Genomic DNA, 14128 nt, shown 5'->3' with positions numbered 1-14128 from the left:
ATGGCACAGGCCATGCATAAGTTGCTGCGACACGTCTCTTCCACTGTAAATGGCCAGATGCCCCACGCGGAGACCGTACTATCGGCGCTCCTGTCTACACTGTCCGAGCTCTTGCTCACTATCCTTGGGCACCCTGCTCCGCCAGTCGCAAGTTTCAGCAATACCACCGGTTCACCTCGAGTACGTAGTATCACTTGAGAATTAGAAAGAGTCTTCCTAAGATCTCTCGTGCACTATGCAGCCGTGTACTCCTGTTGCTAGCATACCCCATTCGAGCTCCGAGCCTTCCTCCCACACCGCCTTAGGTGGGCCCGACGCTTGGGGCAGCTTTGCTTCCCGAGCTGACTTAACTAATCTCTACGATCCACCCCCTCTTTCATCACATCAGATCAAGCACCGGGGGCGCATTGATAAATTGAAGAAGAAGAAGGGAACGAGGGAGCCAGCAAATCAGGCTAAAGCGTGACTAGGGCTCCTGTCATGCTTCGAGATCTCGTACGAAGAGCTGACGTAGCACTTTGGACACCAGTCAGATATTATTGTCACCATGCAATAAAATATGCGCATTTTACGTGGTGCGTCATGAGCAGATCACTCGTCTCCACCTCTGCAAGCATCGACTCTCGGACCGCATTCGCCTCCTGGCAGTCACGGCGGAGCATCCATGGCAAGGAAAATGCACGTTTTCGAGAGGTAACACTAAAGCATCGTCTCATCGGCGTGGTGCAGTTGTTCACCGAGGACGGTAAACGACGGCAGTCTCGATAAACCGCGGTACTCAGGGTAGCCCCACTCCCCACGCCCTATCGACGCGCTCGCTCTACAGCCGTCCCGCGCACAACCCGCAGAGCGAGGGGTTGACAGACGATTAACGTTATGCGCTGCATAATTAGTGCTCTGCAGCTGTACAGAGCAAGAGGGCTTCTTGACGTAGTGAAGCAGTGAGATCTCGTCTCAGGTACATGTCAGGTGTTGCCGCAAGGCGCATCGCGAGCCGTGGACCCGGCTCTGCGCGCATAATCTCGATGGGACATAGCGCGGTCGCGCGCGAGGAAGTAAAGTACAATGCATGCGCATCCAGGAGCGCGCAGGGTCTGGAAGGTTATTGGCGTCGCGGCAGGCAGCGACTCCAGTCCGACATGCGTCCATATGGCTTATATCATATATGGATGCTGGGAAGTCTGGTTAATTAAATATCAGAGCAGAAGGAGCCCAACGCTACGCATAAGCTACGCACCCTTGTGCGTCTTGCATTGACGTCGGATGGAGATGTCGTATGATCGGACGGTGAAGTCTAAAAAGACATGCGAACGCTGGTGACGATAGTATTGAGCGGCGCGCTCGCTGATTCGGAGGCGTTTGACAATCGCCAAAGTATGTGCTCGGTCTGTGGCCGAAGAGGTCTGCAACTCAGTGTGCTGGAAGATTCACCAGGCCTGGCCCAGACCAGTAGGTTCGGACGGGATATACAGTATGATCGCGGGAGTCCCAGTCTTCTTGAGGCGCGTGGCTAAGGACGAGAAAGCTTTCTGTATATCCGAGGTAGCATGAACTCTAGGAAGGGCGTCTGCAGGGTCTGGAGTCCGCTTCCGAGTCGAGCCGGACGGAGCACTGAAGCGACCAAGGGCAGCCCGAGGCATGACCCGAGCTTTGCGGGGGAAAGTGAGTCAGAAGTCGTATCTGAGTTACATGTTCGACCGAATATCTCCTAGGTTTCGGCAACGGGTCAAGCGGGAACTTGGGCTGTGTGTGTAACGTACGAAGGCGGTTGGCGGGGGCAGCGCTCATCACAGCGCAGAGGTGGGCGGCACGACACGTGAACGCGATTCTTCCCACGCCTACCGCGGAAGTTTACAAACGCGATTGCGACATTGCTCAGATCTCTGACTTGCCCTTTGCCGCTTCTACAGTCTAACAGCTTTACTTGTGAAGACTTGGCTCTGTATAGTTCAGAAAGGGACTAGTGCTGGTTTCCTGGTTCCCGCAGATCGTAACCGCTGACCGACCAGTCAACGACACAAGTGGCAGCACCGCCCGACCTATACCCACGTCGCGAATCACTGCCATCAGCAGCTGTGCATGTCCATCTGGAGTTTCCTTTTGTTTTACTCCACTTCGTCAAGACTTGGCTTTGCTATGCTGCCGTTGTCCCGCGAGCTTTGCAAGCCTGAGATGCGACCCGCAGCTTGTCTCTCCCTGGAAGCCAGGCTTCCTATGTCCGAGAGGCCTGGGTCCGCACGAGCCTCTTGTGCTCTTTCAATGCGATAAATCTAGCACAAACGCTGCACTGTACGGTGAGTCCGTACATCATCGCCCGTTTGATCGAGGGTCTCTGGGAATGAACTCGCCTCGAAGAGGCTGGAGTGCCGCCCGCGCATGACACACGCGATAGCACGTTCCCATGGGTGACTTCACGTCCATTTCACAGTATCTCCGCCCGCCGGACAGTCTGTGAGACACGCACAGCGCCTCGTTGCTAGCCGGCCGCTGCGTCTTCTTCCGAGAGCTACCATCTTTGGTCGACGCGAGTCGACCAGATGTCGGCAAAGCCGCCATCCTCCCTTCCCTAGTGCGGCACCGCACGGGCCATGTTAATTGCATAATGCCACCCGCACAGCACTAGGATCCCCATCATCGGTGTCGTTTCTTTGCTTTAAAGGTTCGCCATGCCTCTCGCTGGAACACGTTCTCCATTCCACGTCCCCGCTGCCGCCTCCCTTACCTCCCATGGCCCCCGTTCAGCCCTTAGACCTCGAGCCGGGCCACCGAATCTCGATCTACTCGGTGACATCAACTACAATGTCTGCGCACACATATCCTGAGAAGCACTCATTGACGAAAGAAGTCGAGAAGGGCCAAGCTGATGAAGAGTATCCTGACGGTGGATGGCGGGCATGGTTGACTGTTCTCGGAGCCTTCTTCGCGCTGTTCTGCACGTTCGGCCAACTGAGCTCCTTCGGAACGTTCCAGTCGTGGTATTCGGAACATCAGCTACAAGACCTATCACCATCGACAATATCATGGATTGGTTCCCTCCAACTCTGGGTGTTCTTCTTCTCGGTACGCGGGACCCACATAGCCTATTTCATAATGTTCATGTTCAATCTCAGGGCGGCTTCGTTGGACGCTTCTTCGACGTATATGGGCCTAGAGTGATCATGATACCAGGAACCCTGGTACTGGTCGTCAGCATCATGATTACCAGCGTATGCCAGAGATATTATGAGTATATCTTGGCACAAGGCATCCTATTTGGCCTCGGCGTCGGCATGTTGTACGTCCATCGTCCATGCACTCCTTCCACCTCTAACACAGGCCATAGATTCTACCCTTCGCTCTCAGCTGTGTCAACACATTTCAAAAAGTATCGTGCTACCGCCTTGGGCATCGCGCTCTCTGGCTCAGGCGTGGGTGGGTTCCCCACCATTCCTGCAGCTTGACAGTGTATCTGACTGCTTGCTCAGGCGGGGTCGTGTACCCTACTATACTGCAACGACTGTTCATCATCTGCGGCTATGGCTGGGGTGTTCGCATCGCGGGCTTCATCTGTTTGTTACTCTGCGCGATCGCATGCTGTACCGTCTCCAGCCGCCTCGAGCGGAACAAGACGTCGAGTCCGTGGTTTGACACCAAGCATCTGCGCGATACCAGATTCGTGCTGCTCGTCATCGGCAGCATGTTCGTCTCCCTCGGTATGTACCCTCTGTCACACCGCCGACGCTACTACCATCTGACGGCTGTCTCCAGGACTCTTCATCCCGAACTTCTACATCGTCTCCTACGCCGTCGACCACGGCGTGTCGACCAACACGGCCTTCTACGTCCTCGCCGTCCTCAACGGGGGCGGCATTCTGGGGCGTATCGTGCCCGCGTGGCTCTCGGACGCGCTCGGGCGCTTCAACGTGCTCGTGCCTGCCGCGGCGTGCGCGGGGCTCGTGACGCTCGTCGGCTGGCCGTTCGCCGGGCACGGGCTCGGCGGCATCATGGGCTACGCGGCGGCGTACGGCTTCTTCAGCGGCGCGTTCAACGCGCTCATCGTGCCCTGCATCGCGCAGATATCAGACATCAAGCAGATCGGCACGCGCATCGGCATGCTGTACAGCATCCTCTCCTTCCCGTGAGTCCTTCGTCGCGCCCTCTCTCCGCACACGCCGGAGCTGACCAAGACATGTCTCTTTGCTCCTTCTGATCTAGGGCGCTCGCGGGTGGGCCTGCTGCAGGGGCGCTGCTCAAAGCTGCGCACGGCTCGTACATCGGCATGATCATCTTCAGCGGGGCTACTATCCTCTTTGGGTCTTTCTTTTATCTTTGGGTGCGCCTGCGTATTGATTCGCGACCCTTGGCGCGGGTATAGAGGCGCAGTTGTGGACTGCCACGAACCCTTATGATCGTTGTACTATTAACTTATCACCCACCTTGTAGCATACTTACTTTATCCCTCCACGACTGACACGTCTCGCCACGAACTATTCACATTTCCACGTAGAACACTATTGTACTCACCTCTTGGGGCCTTCAGCGATGGGCAGCGGCATGGCGCACAATGTAAACGCATTTAAATGTCGATGATGTATGCATAACGAGTTGGTTTCGAAAGACATTGCTACGAGTGAGTCGGAATGGAGGTAACGTGATTTGTGGTGCTGAAGGCGGAGACAAGACGTGAACTAAACAGGAGATAGCGTTCTAGAGACTGTACAAAAGATGGTGATATTCCGGTTCCACGTTAAAAGGTTTCCTCTTCGTCGACAGTCGGCTCCGGTACCTCAAAGCCATCCTGTGCACAGCGGTCGGCCTAAGAACAATCGACGACAGGGCTAGGACACACCTCAGTCGAGTACAGAATCTTCTGAATATCGCGCAGAGTCGGGTCTTCCTTGCCCTCGGCCTCGACAACCTCGAGCTGCTGCTGCACCAAGATCTCGATATCGCGAAGCTGAGATGGACAAGAACGTGAGCGATCACGTGACGAGGCAACGGCGATGAAAAAGAAAGGCAGACTGCGAACACCTGCGGGAGGAAAGCGCAGAGACGCGAGACGTGATGTTTGAAACGAACAGAGCGACGCACCTTGGCGAAGTAGAAGTCACGCTCCTTCTCGAGCCCCTCCAGGTGCTGCGACATCTCCGCGAGCTGCGTGCGGAGCTGCTGGACCACCTCGTTCGGTTGTGTCGACGTGGAACGGGGCCCGCCGATGGGTGTTCGGCCGCCTGCACGACCACCGCCGACGCCGAGGCCCGCCGAGCGGGCGGCAGGCGCGAGAGGCGCGATCGTTGCGGGAGTGTCGGTAGACGCGCCTTTGCGGCGCGCGACAGGGTCGTAACCCTGTCCACCGTAGTTCGAATCCCAGAAGCGTTTAATCCACTGCACGAACTCGAGGTTGTCCCTGCGGAATGACACGACGAGAGGTCAGAATGGCACGTGCTGGCCAGCGACGGCGGACATACTGCATCTTGCACTTGACAAGCTTCTCGACGGGAATGGGCTGCGCATAGGCGTGAGCAAACGTTCTTAAAATCTTGCTGCAGCTACCGTACCTTCTCAATCTTGTGCGCACGGAAGACATTCTGGAGGATCTTAAAGTTTCCGATGAACTCGTACTCGTGTTTGGCGTTCATCTTCACCCGCGCCATTGGGACATCGCCTGAAGGTAGCAGATCCTACATGTTAATACATACTTGATACATCGCAGTGAGGCAGATGGAGGGTATTGACCGAAAATCGAGTCTATGATCTGGCAGTAGGCACCTCCCGTTCCACACTGCTCTACCTTCGTGTAGTTCACCTGGAGGAGGTCGTTCAACCATGCAATGAGCTCCGTTCGTGATTCGCCCATGGTATCTTCCTGGCCTCGAGGAGTGTTGAGGAGTGCTGTCCGGACAGTGACGAATCAGAAGATGGTGGGTGGTGGCAAGCGTCGACCTGGGCTTGCCGCCCAAAAACTCTCTTTCCTCGACCACCACCACCTCCGACAAATACTGCCATAATTGCTGTCCCTTTGCGTTGCGCTCGGGCTGCGGCGAGCCACATAATAGTGGAGGGTGAGACATATTTTTGTTGAGAGCTCGTTTGGTGGTGTTTCGAGCATTAGTGCGTGCCCTACCCATGCTTTCGCGACACCGCCATACTTATAAGCAGCTCCGCTTCAAATGCAGAATAGTATGCTACCGGTGGAGATCCTTGACAGGATCGTCCAGTTTTCCTATCAGCAAGAACTCCTGGTGCTCAGCCGCACGTCCAGACAGCTTCAGCCGCTCGCTGAAACCAGGATCTATGAGGCCGTCTTGCTTCGCGACAACAATGCTGCATTCCGCGCATGCCAAGCTCTTGCTGCAAGAGACTTTGTCCGTTGCTCATACGTGAAGCGTTTCTACTTCTGGCAAGACCAACGCTTCTGTCAACGCGGACCTATGCCTGAGCCTTTCTGGCGGCTCATCCAGACTGTGCTCACGAAGACAGTGAACCTAGAAAACTTGTACATGTATGACGACTCCTTCTCAAACACGTGGATCTTCCAAGCCCAACTGCCTTTTCAGCTGACTGAAGCTTGGTTGAACTTCCGCTGGGACGACAAGCTCGTAACCTTTCTGGAACGGCAGGATCGTCTAAAGGTCCTATACTTAACTTCGGGGCCATATGACGAAGAGGTTTCTCATCGTGCGCCGCAGTCTGGTAGCCTTCCTGCGCTCGAGACTGTGGAGGCACCCATGCATGTCACGTTCGACCTCCTGGCGTGCAGCACCCTACGCCTGTCCTTCATGATCGACGACGACAACGCGCTGCTCTTCTCCAACTTCCTTGAAGCGATGGCGAGCACAAACAAGACACTCCGCAGCCTGCACGTCATCGCCGTGCCCGAATTCCTCGCGACGGACACCCTGCGTATTCTCGGCTCGTCGACCCTGGCAACGACGCTGCGTCACCTCGGCGTGCTGTCGCTGCCCCTAGGAGAAGTGCGTGCTCCTTGCCCCGCATGACGGCATCTTCATTGACTTTTAGCATGACACACAGCGCCACCAGCTACACCGATCATTGCTGAGCTTCTCGAGGCTCGAGACTCTGCAGGTGGATGTCGCGCACTGGCAGAATGGCGCAATGATGCCGCACGCCCACCGTCTGCTGGCGACGGAACTCCGAACGTATTGTCCCACCCTTGTGCGGATAGTCTTCTGGCAAGGCGTGAGCGAGACGGTCTGGCGCTTCGACGAAGACAACGGACAATGGAAGGGCCAGCAGGTGCCCGGTCCACGCTACGCGCAGCGGGAACATCTGTGGCGTGATGTCTGAGACCTATGCTGCTACATCATACCAATGGACAAGATAGGCCTGTCACTTGTGCGTCCTGCGTCGGCTTCGTGCTTCCGCGCCCCGCATATCGCTGATGTGCATGCATCGCAATAGGCATTACTTGCCTTTCCAGGTGGGAAACAGGAATTAGAGTCAGAACCTTCGCCATAGATCCGACAGGGACAAAGGGTCGGGGAACGTGTAGATGAGTCAATGCCAATCGATCTTTGCGTTCGCTGTTCTGTCGGCGATTATGAGATTATCTCTTCCTTGGGACGTGTTGCCAGCGGCTACGCTCTCCTTGTCTCTTGCTCCCATGCTTTGGCCGGTAGCATCTTCGACCACAATCTCTCGTTTTTGGCTCAAGCTTCTCTCCATCAGGCACGTTACCGCGGCCGGCTTGGCTGCCGTGCCATAATTCCCGCATGGACGGTCGTGCTGTGACTCCGCGGGACCGGCAACCGCCGTGTGTTCCCTCAGCTCTATCTGTATCCGGGTACAGAGGCGTCCAGACATGCCGCTACTCCCGGGGCACGCGGTGCGCGGACTGAACCTCAACCGAGTCCCAGTGTACCTTTAATAACTGGGCTAATGAAAATGGCGCTGCCGTGGCGCCTTCCGCACGGACAATCCGCTTTATGCTTTAGCTGCCCACATCGTGTTCGCACAGTCCATCACCCACCATTGTCCTTCCCTACCTTCGCGCACCTATATTTCCCTCCTGCTGCAAGCCAAGATGCCGCACAACACCATCTTCTCCCACTCCAGCTCAAGCGCCTCCATACACTCGAACATGTCCTCATCCTCGTCCTCCTCTGTCGCATCCTCCTCGTCTATCGCGGCACTGCCGAGCTTTACGCACTCACTCTCTGCGTTCCCGACGATGACCGCCGTCTCAAGTGACATGGTCCACTACGGCACGCTCGGACGCACGAAGCAGGCAAGCGAGGCCAAGGTACGTGCACTCGCACCTGACCGCATGGGGTCCAAACACTGACGACGCCACTCGGTGGTGCGCAGCTGAACGTTGCGCTGCAGGCAACACGCCAGAAGGTGCCGGGCTTGCCACAGTCGCCTCTCGTACGTTGCTCCTCTCTTCTTCCGTGCTGCGCGTCCGCGGACGAGCGCTGACACCTCGGCCCCCGCAGTCGCCGCCGACGTCGCCACTCGGCTACCCCCTCGAGCTGCTGGACGAAGAACAAGCGCTCGTTATCCCACGACGCAAGTCCAAGAGCTCTCCCGTGCGTGTCCCTGTCACCTTCTTCGGAGATAAGCTGACGCGCGACCGGTCTTAGAGCAAGAACGGACTCTGACCATCCGAACCTCCACACATTCGAGATTCTGCCGCATCGGAAGCATTGGCCGACAGCACATTAAACTTATTCTTCATTTCAACTTATATTTTTCCCTTCCTTCTCTGGGGCCAAGACGGGTTAGAACAGCGTTCATGAACGACCACGACCACGATTCGTATATCCATAGTTGTACCACTAGCATTTCTCCATCGCACCCCTTCCTACGCGTTTCATCCTTCGCTCACGGTGTATAACATTCCAGACGGAACAAAGTCGGGCAGTCACGGCATCGCTCCTGGTATCATAGTCATCTTTATACTGCTTAATGAATATCTGGTATACTACAACTGTGCGGGAGAAGTGTTCGAAAACGCGAAGCAGAGAGCAGACACAGAAAAAGAACCCCAGATATAAGAGTAAACACTTAGCTGCTAAGAGAGTTCGAACAGGAGGAAAACCCGAGTAGAGGCCCAGGCTCGAGAGATAAGCAAGACAGCATCGGAGTACAGCCACATTATTCGCCAGCGAATAAGCGCACAACCATGTACGTCGTTGAACCGAGAAAACGGATGACTGACGGAGGAGGTTAGCTTAAATAAATAGCGATAAATTTGGCTAAAAATACGCACAAGCGAGTCCAGCGACCGAGAACAGGATGAATGCCATGTAGCCATTGACGGTGCTCTCCGCCCCTTTGCTGCTTGCCTTGCCTGTCGCGGTGCTGTATCGGCACAGCCACAGCATGCAGTGTCAGCAGAAACCCGTATACGCAATAGAGTTCGGCGAAGCACGTACACAATGATGGCCGCCAGCAAGGCCTAGGAAAGCGCGAGATTAGCACGGCCGTGTCAATACATCGAGAATCACGAGGTACACTCACGTTTGACAGAGTCCAGGCGAGCAGAACCTAAAAGCATAGCCTGCAGTTAGCATCCGCAGAAATCTGTCCCATGAGGCCTGAGACACATACGCTAAAGGAGCAGGCCCGGCATAAGACTCCGTGAATCGTGAGATTACGAAACATGGCTTACTTTGTCCGGAAACTGCGGTAGTAGTCCTCTTGTTGTGTCCCTGGGTCCGGTTTTGAGTCCGACTTCGGGGGCGTGGTCGACAGTACCGCGATGGCATCTTCATATGCGGCATTGATATCTGTCTGCGCGGTGGGGACGTCCGCTTCGACTTCATTCGTGTTCTTTCCAGTGCTCACGACACCAAGATCTGTCTGAACCTTGTTATCGCCCTTCGTACCCCACGAAACATCGCTAGATAATCAATGAAGATAGCTGTGCATGTGCCGACTGTTAGAATATACTCACTGCACGTTAGAGAACTGCACAAGGAATGTTAGTTGCGAGAGATGGACAACCACGAGGATAGCGTACCGCATAAACGTTGAGAACATTGATGTATGAAGGCGCTAGCAGCAGGTACTGAATGAAGGAAGTAATCATATGCCATGGCTCGAACTGTCGAGAAGCCGCAGAAAGTTTAGCATTCTTGCCCAAAGCGGGGTGAGATAGAGAAACTCACGAAGATGAGGGAAGCCAGGAAGTACAAGCCGAGCGTGGCAAGCAGCGAGATAACGATGTTACGGAAGATGGGATTCGTGAAGAGATCCGAGAATGTGAGCGGCCCGTCTGACTTTGCAAGATTTTCAACGCCCTTGAATGCAAGGAAGAAGGCAGCAATCTAAGACAGCGGGCGGATCAGTAATTTCACACCGACGATAAGAATTCTGTCCACTTACGGTCATGTAGACGGTGATCACGGCAAAGCCGACGAAAGCCATAGTGTAGAACCACTTCGCTCCTTGCGGCCGATTACCCAACGACAGCAAGAAACACATGACCAGCAGGCCCACATACAGGTACTCGAGGATAACGTTCAAGATGTGGATGGTGTTGCCGAGATTGAAAGACGGGTCTTCCATAGCCTCACTAAGAATGGTGAACGAAATGTAGTAGTTCCCCTAGACGAGCCATGGTTAGATACAGAGCTATTGCACGTATAAGACTTAGAACGCACAAGAGCAAACCAGGAGAAAATCAAGTTGAAAAGCTGATACAACATCTCCACATGAATCCAGAACTTCCGGAACAGGCTGTGCGATGACCGGTAGATGTAGTGGAAGTGGACGGTACTATGAATTGCGGCGAAAAAAGAGCCGTTCAACCAGCGACGACGCTGTGAGATTAACTCCGGGACCTGCAGGCATATCAGCTTTGGTAGCAAACTGGTGTGGGAGCAGATCACTGGCTGACCTGGTCAGGAACATCCGTCACGGCGTAAGCGGACTTGACATAGTGCAGAATCCATGAGCCACCTCGTTTCGAGACAAGCTCCCAGCAAAGAATCTGGAGAAACAGGAGCTGTTAGGGATAGTCACGTCGGAGGCGGTTCCAACATACTCGATCCTCAGCCAGATACATGTTGGCCGTGAAGATGTCTGCACCAGCACCGTGCTGGAGAAAATGAGATCAGACATGACATGATCCACGATAACTCCGAGACGAACCATCTTCTCGCCCAAGAAGTACTTTTGAAGGGGACCTTCTCCGGTGACATCGTTTTGAAGCGCGATGTATCGGTAGGCACTAAAGGCACCAGGAAGCACAGAAATGTACCCGAAGACAGACTCTAGGGGCTTATCCAAGATGTTCGACATCTTGTACTCGAAGTTTTGCGCCGCAACTGGTCACATTGCTCGTCAGGCTCATTGTACCCGAGCAATCGAACGGACGACGTACCGAGGGGGTTGATCAAGTTCTGTCCGTACTTGCCCTTGAGTGCGACGATTTCTCCGCAGGCACCACCAACATTTGAGTTGATGTCAAACGCCTTCCACAGGTGGTAAATCGAAGTCGGGCCGGGCATGGTACCCACGTCGAGGAGCACACAGACGTTGGGCTCCAAGATCGGTCCGAAAGCGTTGAAGAACCAACGGTGCGAGTTAATCTTCTTCTGGTTCTTCTCCTTCAGGCAGAAGATGACTTGTACGGGGACGAACCCCTTCTCTGCACCTTCGATCTTCATCGAGGGGGAGACGGAAACTGCGCGCACGTCAAAGATAGGCCGAGAGTAAGCCGCAGAGCACTCACTCTGCGTAGTGTACTCGTAAATGTGGGCTGTGACAGGTTTCCCGTTCACGACGTTCTTAGCACATAACCGTTAGGGTTGGCATAGCAGAAGCAACGAGTTGACGCACCTTTGCGATACCGTCCTGGTAAGCACCCGAGGTAGCAATGACACTCAATGTCCGCGAGTTGATTTTCTGACGTCCATCAGACACGATGCAAACGACAACCTTCTTCCACCCCTCTTTGCCCCATGTCTTGCTGCGATCACGCTTGCACAGGTGGGCAACGTTCTTCATGACGCCGTGCATAGTCCGGCAGAAAAGCTCCTCATCCTCGTTGTACATGGTCATGACTATGAAGAGCTCCGTCTTCCTAGGCGGGTCGTAGTGCACCTGACGGAGGGTGAAGCCGCTGTTCTTGAAGTCGTTCGGGTCGCATGTAGCAGCAGAGTAGCGCATATGTGTAAATTCGCGCTCGGTCTTCTGTGCGCTCATCTGGAGCAGCTTGCTTGGCACAGGGGAATCGAGAACGAAGTTGCCGTGGAAGAGCTCGACCTTCTTGATCGTCTTGTATCGGCGGGGCACGCGTTGTGGGATGCGTCCGTAACGGATGTTGCTCTCCGATCTGTCGTCTGGAGCGACAGGCTCATATTCTCCCGGAGTTGACATGGGCGGACCGTCGCGACGTAATAGGGGCATGTCGCCAGTGTCTACGTCGAATTCCTCCTGCTGGTCTCCGAAGTCATGTGGTGCGCCGGGGTTCAAGGTGTACGCTGAGGCCATGGGCAATATACCTGATTGAACTGGAGGAGGTGACGTCGCGTGCAGGTGGCTCTGGTAGGGGTCTGCGTAACCTGGACCTGCTTGGGTTGGTGAATGGTACACATCCGCTGGCGGCTGTCCCGGAACAGCAAACGGATCTGCGTGGATGGGCTGAAATGGCTGATGTTCGTGCTCGTAAGGGTTTGGGGAGGACAAGTGGTGCTGCTCGAAAGGGTTTGGTGAAGACGAAAGATGCTGGTCATAGGGATTCGCAGCCAACGATGGGTGCTGACCGTACCCGTCGTCTTGATACGTATGCCTGTCGTCGTACTGTACCAATCGTTAGGAAATCTCCAGAGGAAGGCATCCGGCACGTACAGGAGGATACTGTGACATCGTCGTTATACTCGTAAGCGCAGTATGAAGGGTATAAGAACAGCTTGTCAGAGGCTGTGAAGTACTGTGCGTTTGCCCTGAGTTCAGTGCTCGCTTTGCCCAGCCTCCTCGTCACTGAGCCAAAGTCTTGTTTAAGAATCTCAACTGTTATCAAAATGCGTCCTACAAGCCCAGAGGTGAGAGGTGAGACGCGAGGAGAAGGTAGTGCAGAGGAAGATGGTCTCGTCAGGACTCACTTCCGGGTTTAGTTCAAAGCAGGGGGAAATGATGGACCTTTGCACGCACAGTACACCTAATATAGAATTCGCGCAAAACATGACGCAGCTAGAGCCATTTTCCCCTAATATTTCCCGCTTGAGGCACTCATTTCCAGAAAATACTCTTGACTCTCAACCACTACCATGACTACGGCAGGCAGGCACAATCTACTTCGAACGGCTACGATAGCCCTGTATAACATTTTCATTTTTTACAGATCTAAAGACGCTAAGGATCCGAAGTGTACAGCCTGAAGATACTGTACCTCTCAGGCACGCAGTGCTATGGCCAGATAAACCTGTATCCTACGTCCTGCTGCCTGAGGACAGTGCTGGTTATCATCTGGGCGCATTTCTGGACGAAGCAGAGCCTGCCACAGCAGTGATCTCTCTCTTCATTGAGTCTTTACCTCTGTCAGAACCCATTCTCGGCCCGCGCACGGCACCCCGCACAGCACGTTTCCGCAAGTTCGCCTGCCATCCTTCGCATCAAGGTCGTGGCATCGGAACTGCGCTACTTGTCAGCACATATCAAGCTGCGCGAGATCTGGGCTGCGCCGTGATATGGTGCGACGCGAGGCTGGAGACGGCCCCCTGGTACGAGAAGCAGGGAATGCAGCGCTTTGGAGACACTTTCTTTAAAGGCCCCATTGAGTATATTAGGATGAAAGCTGAGTTGTGAAGACGTCCTTAGAATGTAGACTAACTAATCAATGGATAGAGCCTTATGGATAGATTGCATGGTGTTCGATTTTAATCCCCAGCTTATCGAATAAAGCATGGCTGTGCCTAAGGCGCAGTATGCTTCTCGTGTGCGGTCCGTGTTGGTCGCCGCATGCTATGGACGAGCGCGTAATAAGTGTGCTGCTGCTGACATCGTGAATGCAAGATTCACGAACGCCACAGCAGCGTTTACAGCAACATTTACGGCACAAGGCCGCCCAACCTTATTGGTTCTCATGCTCAGATTTGTCGCTGGCCGAGAGCTTTTGGGGAGGAACATAGGGCTGGTGGACGTGAATGTGGTGCCGGCTATCAGCGTGTTGGGAACAAGT

General features: G+C 54.5%; 6 protein-coding genes across 6 annotated transcripts in view; 4 read left to right on the top strand and 2 right to left on the bottom strand.

Annotated features, from left to right (window-relative positions):
- Nucleotides 1–2667: 2667 nt before the first annotated feature.
- PHACADRAFT_265647 (uncharacterized protein) lies at nucleotides 2668–4544 on the top strand. Its single transcript, XM_007401880.1, has 6 exons — nucleotides 2668–3060; nucleotides 3111–3274; nucleotides 3323–3411; nucleotides 3465–3692; nucleotides 3748–4117; nucleotides 4195–4544. Exons 1-6 carry the CDS (start codon nucleotides 2728–2730, stop codon nucleotides 4352–4354), a joined length of 1344 nt encoding a protein of 447 aa, XP_007401942.1. The 5' UTR covers nucleotides 2668–2727; the 3' UTR covers nucleotides 4355–4544.
- Nucleotides 4545–4556: 12 nt separating this feature from the next.
- On the bottom strand, nucleotides 4557–5899 carry PHACADRAFT_265646 (uncharacterized protein). The gene is made up of 6 exons (XM_007401879.1): nucleotides 5716–5899; nucleotides 5538–5644; nucleotides 5448–5485; nucleotides 5071–5386; nucleotides 4829–4936; nucleotides 4557–4777 (listed from the first exon to the last, which is right to left on the bottom strand). Exons 1-6 carry the CDS (start codon nucleotides 5834–5836, stop codon nucleotides 4727–4729), a joined length of 741 nt encoding a protein of 246 aa, XP_007401941.1. The 5' UTR covers nucleotides 5837–5899; the 3' UTR covers nucleotides 4557–4726.
- Nucleotides 5900–6149: 250 nt separating this feature from the next.
- On the top strand, nucleotides 6150–7287 carry PHACADRAFT_33425 (uncharacterized protein; the record flags this gene model as incomplete). Its single annotated transcript, XM_007401489.1, has 2 exons — nucleotides 6150–6953; nucleotides 7000–7287. 2 exons carry the CDS (start codon nucleotides 6150–6152, stop codon nucleotides 7285–7287), a joined length of 1092 nt encoding a protein of 363 aa, XP_007401551.1.
- A 631-nt stretch (nucleotides 7288–7918) lies between these two features.
- On the top strand, nucleotides 7919–8918 carry PHACADRAFT_265644 (uncharacterized protein). The gene is made up of 4 exons (XM_007401878.1): nucleotides 7919–8242; nucleotides 8308–8367; nucleotides 8436–8528; nucleotides 8583–8918. Exons 1-4 carry the CDS (start codon nucleotides 8024–8026, stop codon nucleotides 8598–8600), a joined length of 390 nt encoding a protein of 129 aa, XP_007401940.1. The 5' UTR covers nucleotides 7919–8023; the 3' UTR covers nucleotides 8601–8918.
- Nucleotides 8919–9096: 178 nt separating this feature from the next.
- On the bottom strand, nucleotides 9097–12816 carry PHACADRAFT_201595 (glycosyltransferase family 2 protein; the record flags this gene model as incomplete). Its single annotated transcript, XM_007401877.1, has 18 exons — nucleotides 9097–9155; nucleotides 9212–9303; nucleotides 9378–9400; nucleotides 9463–9489; nucleotides 9547–9553; nucleotides 9614–9844; nucleotides 9899–9912; nucleotides 9965–10048; nucleotides 10113–10271; nucleotides 10330–10551; nucleotides 10608–10787; nucleotides 10844–10936; nucleotides 10991–11044; nucleotides 11098–11273; nucleotides 11330–11632; nucleotides 11681–11735; nucleotides 11788–12750; nucleotides 12799–12816. 18 exons carry the CDS (start codon nucleotides 12814–12816, stop codon nucleotides 9097–9099), a joined length of 2760 nt encoding a protein of 919 aa, XP_007401939.1.
- Nucleotides 12817–13308: 492 nt separating this feature from the next.
- The window catches only part of PHACADRAFT_106511 (uncharacterized protein), a gene marked incomplete at both ends in the record, with an annotated part of 1314 nt that continues 494 nt past the window's right edge, over nucleotides 13309–14128 (top strand). Inside the window, one exon of the mRNA XM_007401876.1 lies at nucleotides 13309–13632. Coding sequence (XP_007401938.1) covers nucleotides 13309–13632 — 324 coding nt within the window. The remainder of the gene's footprint in view (nucleotides 13633–14128) is intronic.

Source organism: Phanerochaete carnosa, assembly GCF_000300595.1.
Source record: "Phanerochaete carnosa HHB-10118-sp unplaced genomic scaffold PHACAscaffold_13, whole genome shotgun sequence".
Taxonomy (NCBI): Eukaryota; Fungi; Basidiomycota; class Agaricomycetes; order Polyporales; family Phanerochaetaceae; genus Phanerochaete; species Phanerochaete carnosa.
The sequence above is the reverse complement of the archived record's forward strand: the minus strand, read 5'-3'. Positions and strand labels throughout refer to the sequence as shown.

Coding starts and splice junctions, on each gene's coding strand:
- PHACADRAFT_265646 (XM_007401879.1), bottom strand. CDS start 5,836: ATGGGCGAATCACGAACGGAGCTCATTGCATGGTTGAACGACCTCCTC. Junction 5,645..5,715: donor GATCATAGACTCGATTTTCG/GTCAATACCCTC, acceptor TGCTACCTTCAG/GCGATGTCCCAATGGCGCGG. Junction 4,778..4,828: donor AGATTCTGTACTCGACTGAG/GTGTGTCCTAGC, acceptor CGCTGTGCACAG/GATGGCTTTGAGGTACCGGA.
- PHACADRAFT_265647 (XM_007401880.1), top strand. CDS start 2,728: ATGGCCCCCGTTCAGCCCTTAGACCTCGAGCCGGGCCACCGAATCTCG. Junction 3,275..3,322: donor GGCCTCGGCGTCGGCATGTT/GTACGTCCATCG, acceptor CACAGGCCATAG/ATTCTACCCTTCGCTCTCAG. Junction 3,693..3,747: donor CAGCATGTTCGTCTCCCTCG/GTATGTACCCTC, acceptor GGCTGTCTCCAG/GACTCTTCATCCCGAACTTC.
- PHACADRAFT_265644 (XM_007401878.1), top strand. CDS start 8,024: ATGCCGCACAACACCATCTTCTCCCACTCCAGCTCAAGCGCCTCCATA. Junction 8,243..8,307: donor AGCAGGCAAGCGAGGCCAAG/GTACGTGCACTC, acceptor GGTGGTGCGCAG/CTGAACGTTGCGCTGCAGGC. Junction 8,368..8,435: donor GCTTGCCACAGTCGCCTCTC/GTACGTTGCTCC, acceptor CGGCCCCCGCAG/TCGCCGCCGACGTCGCCACT.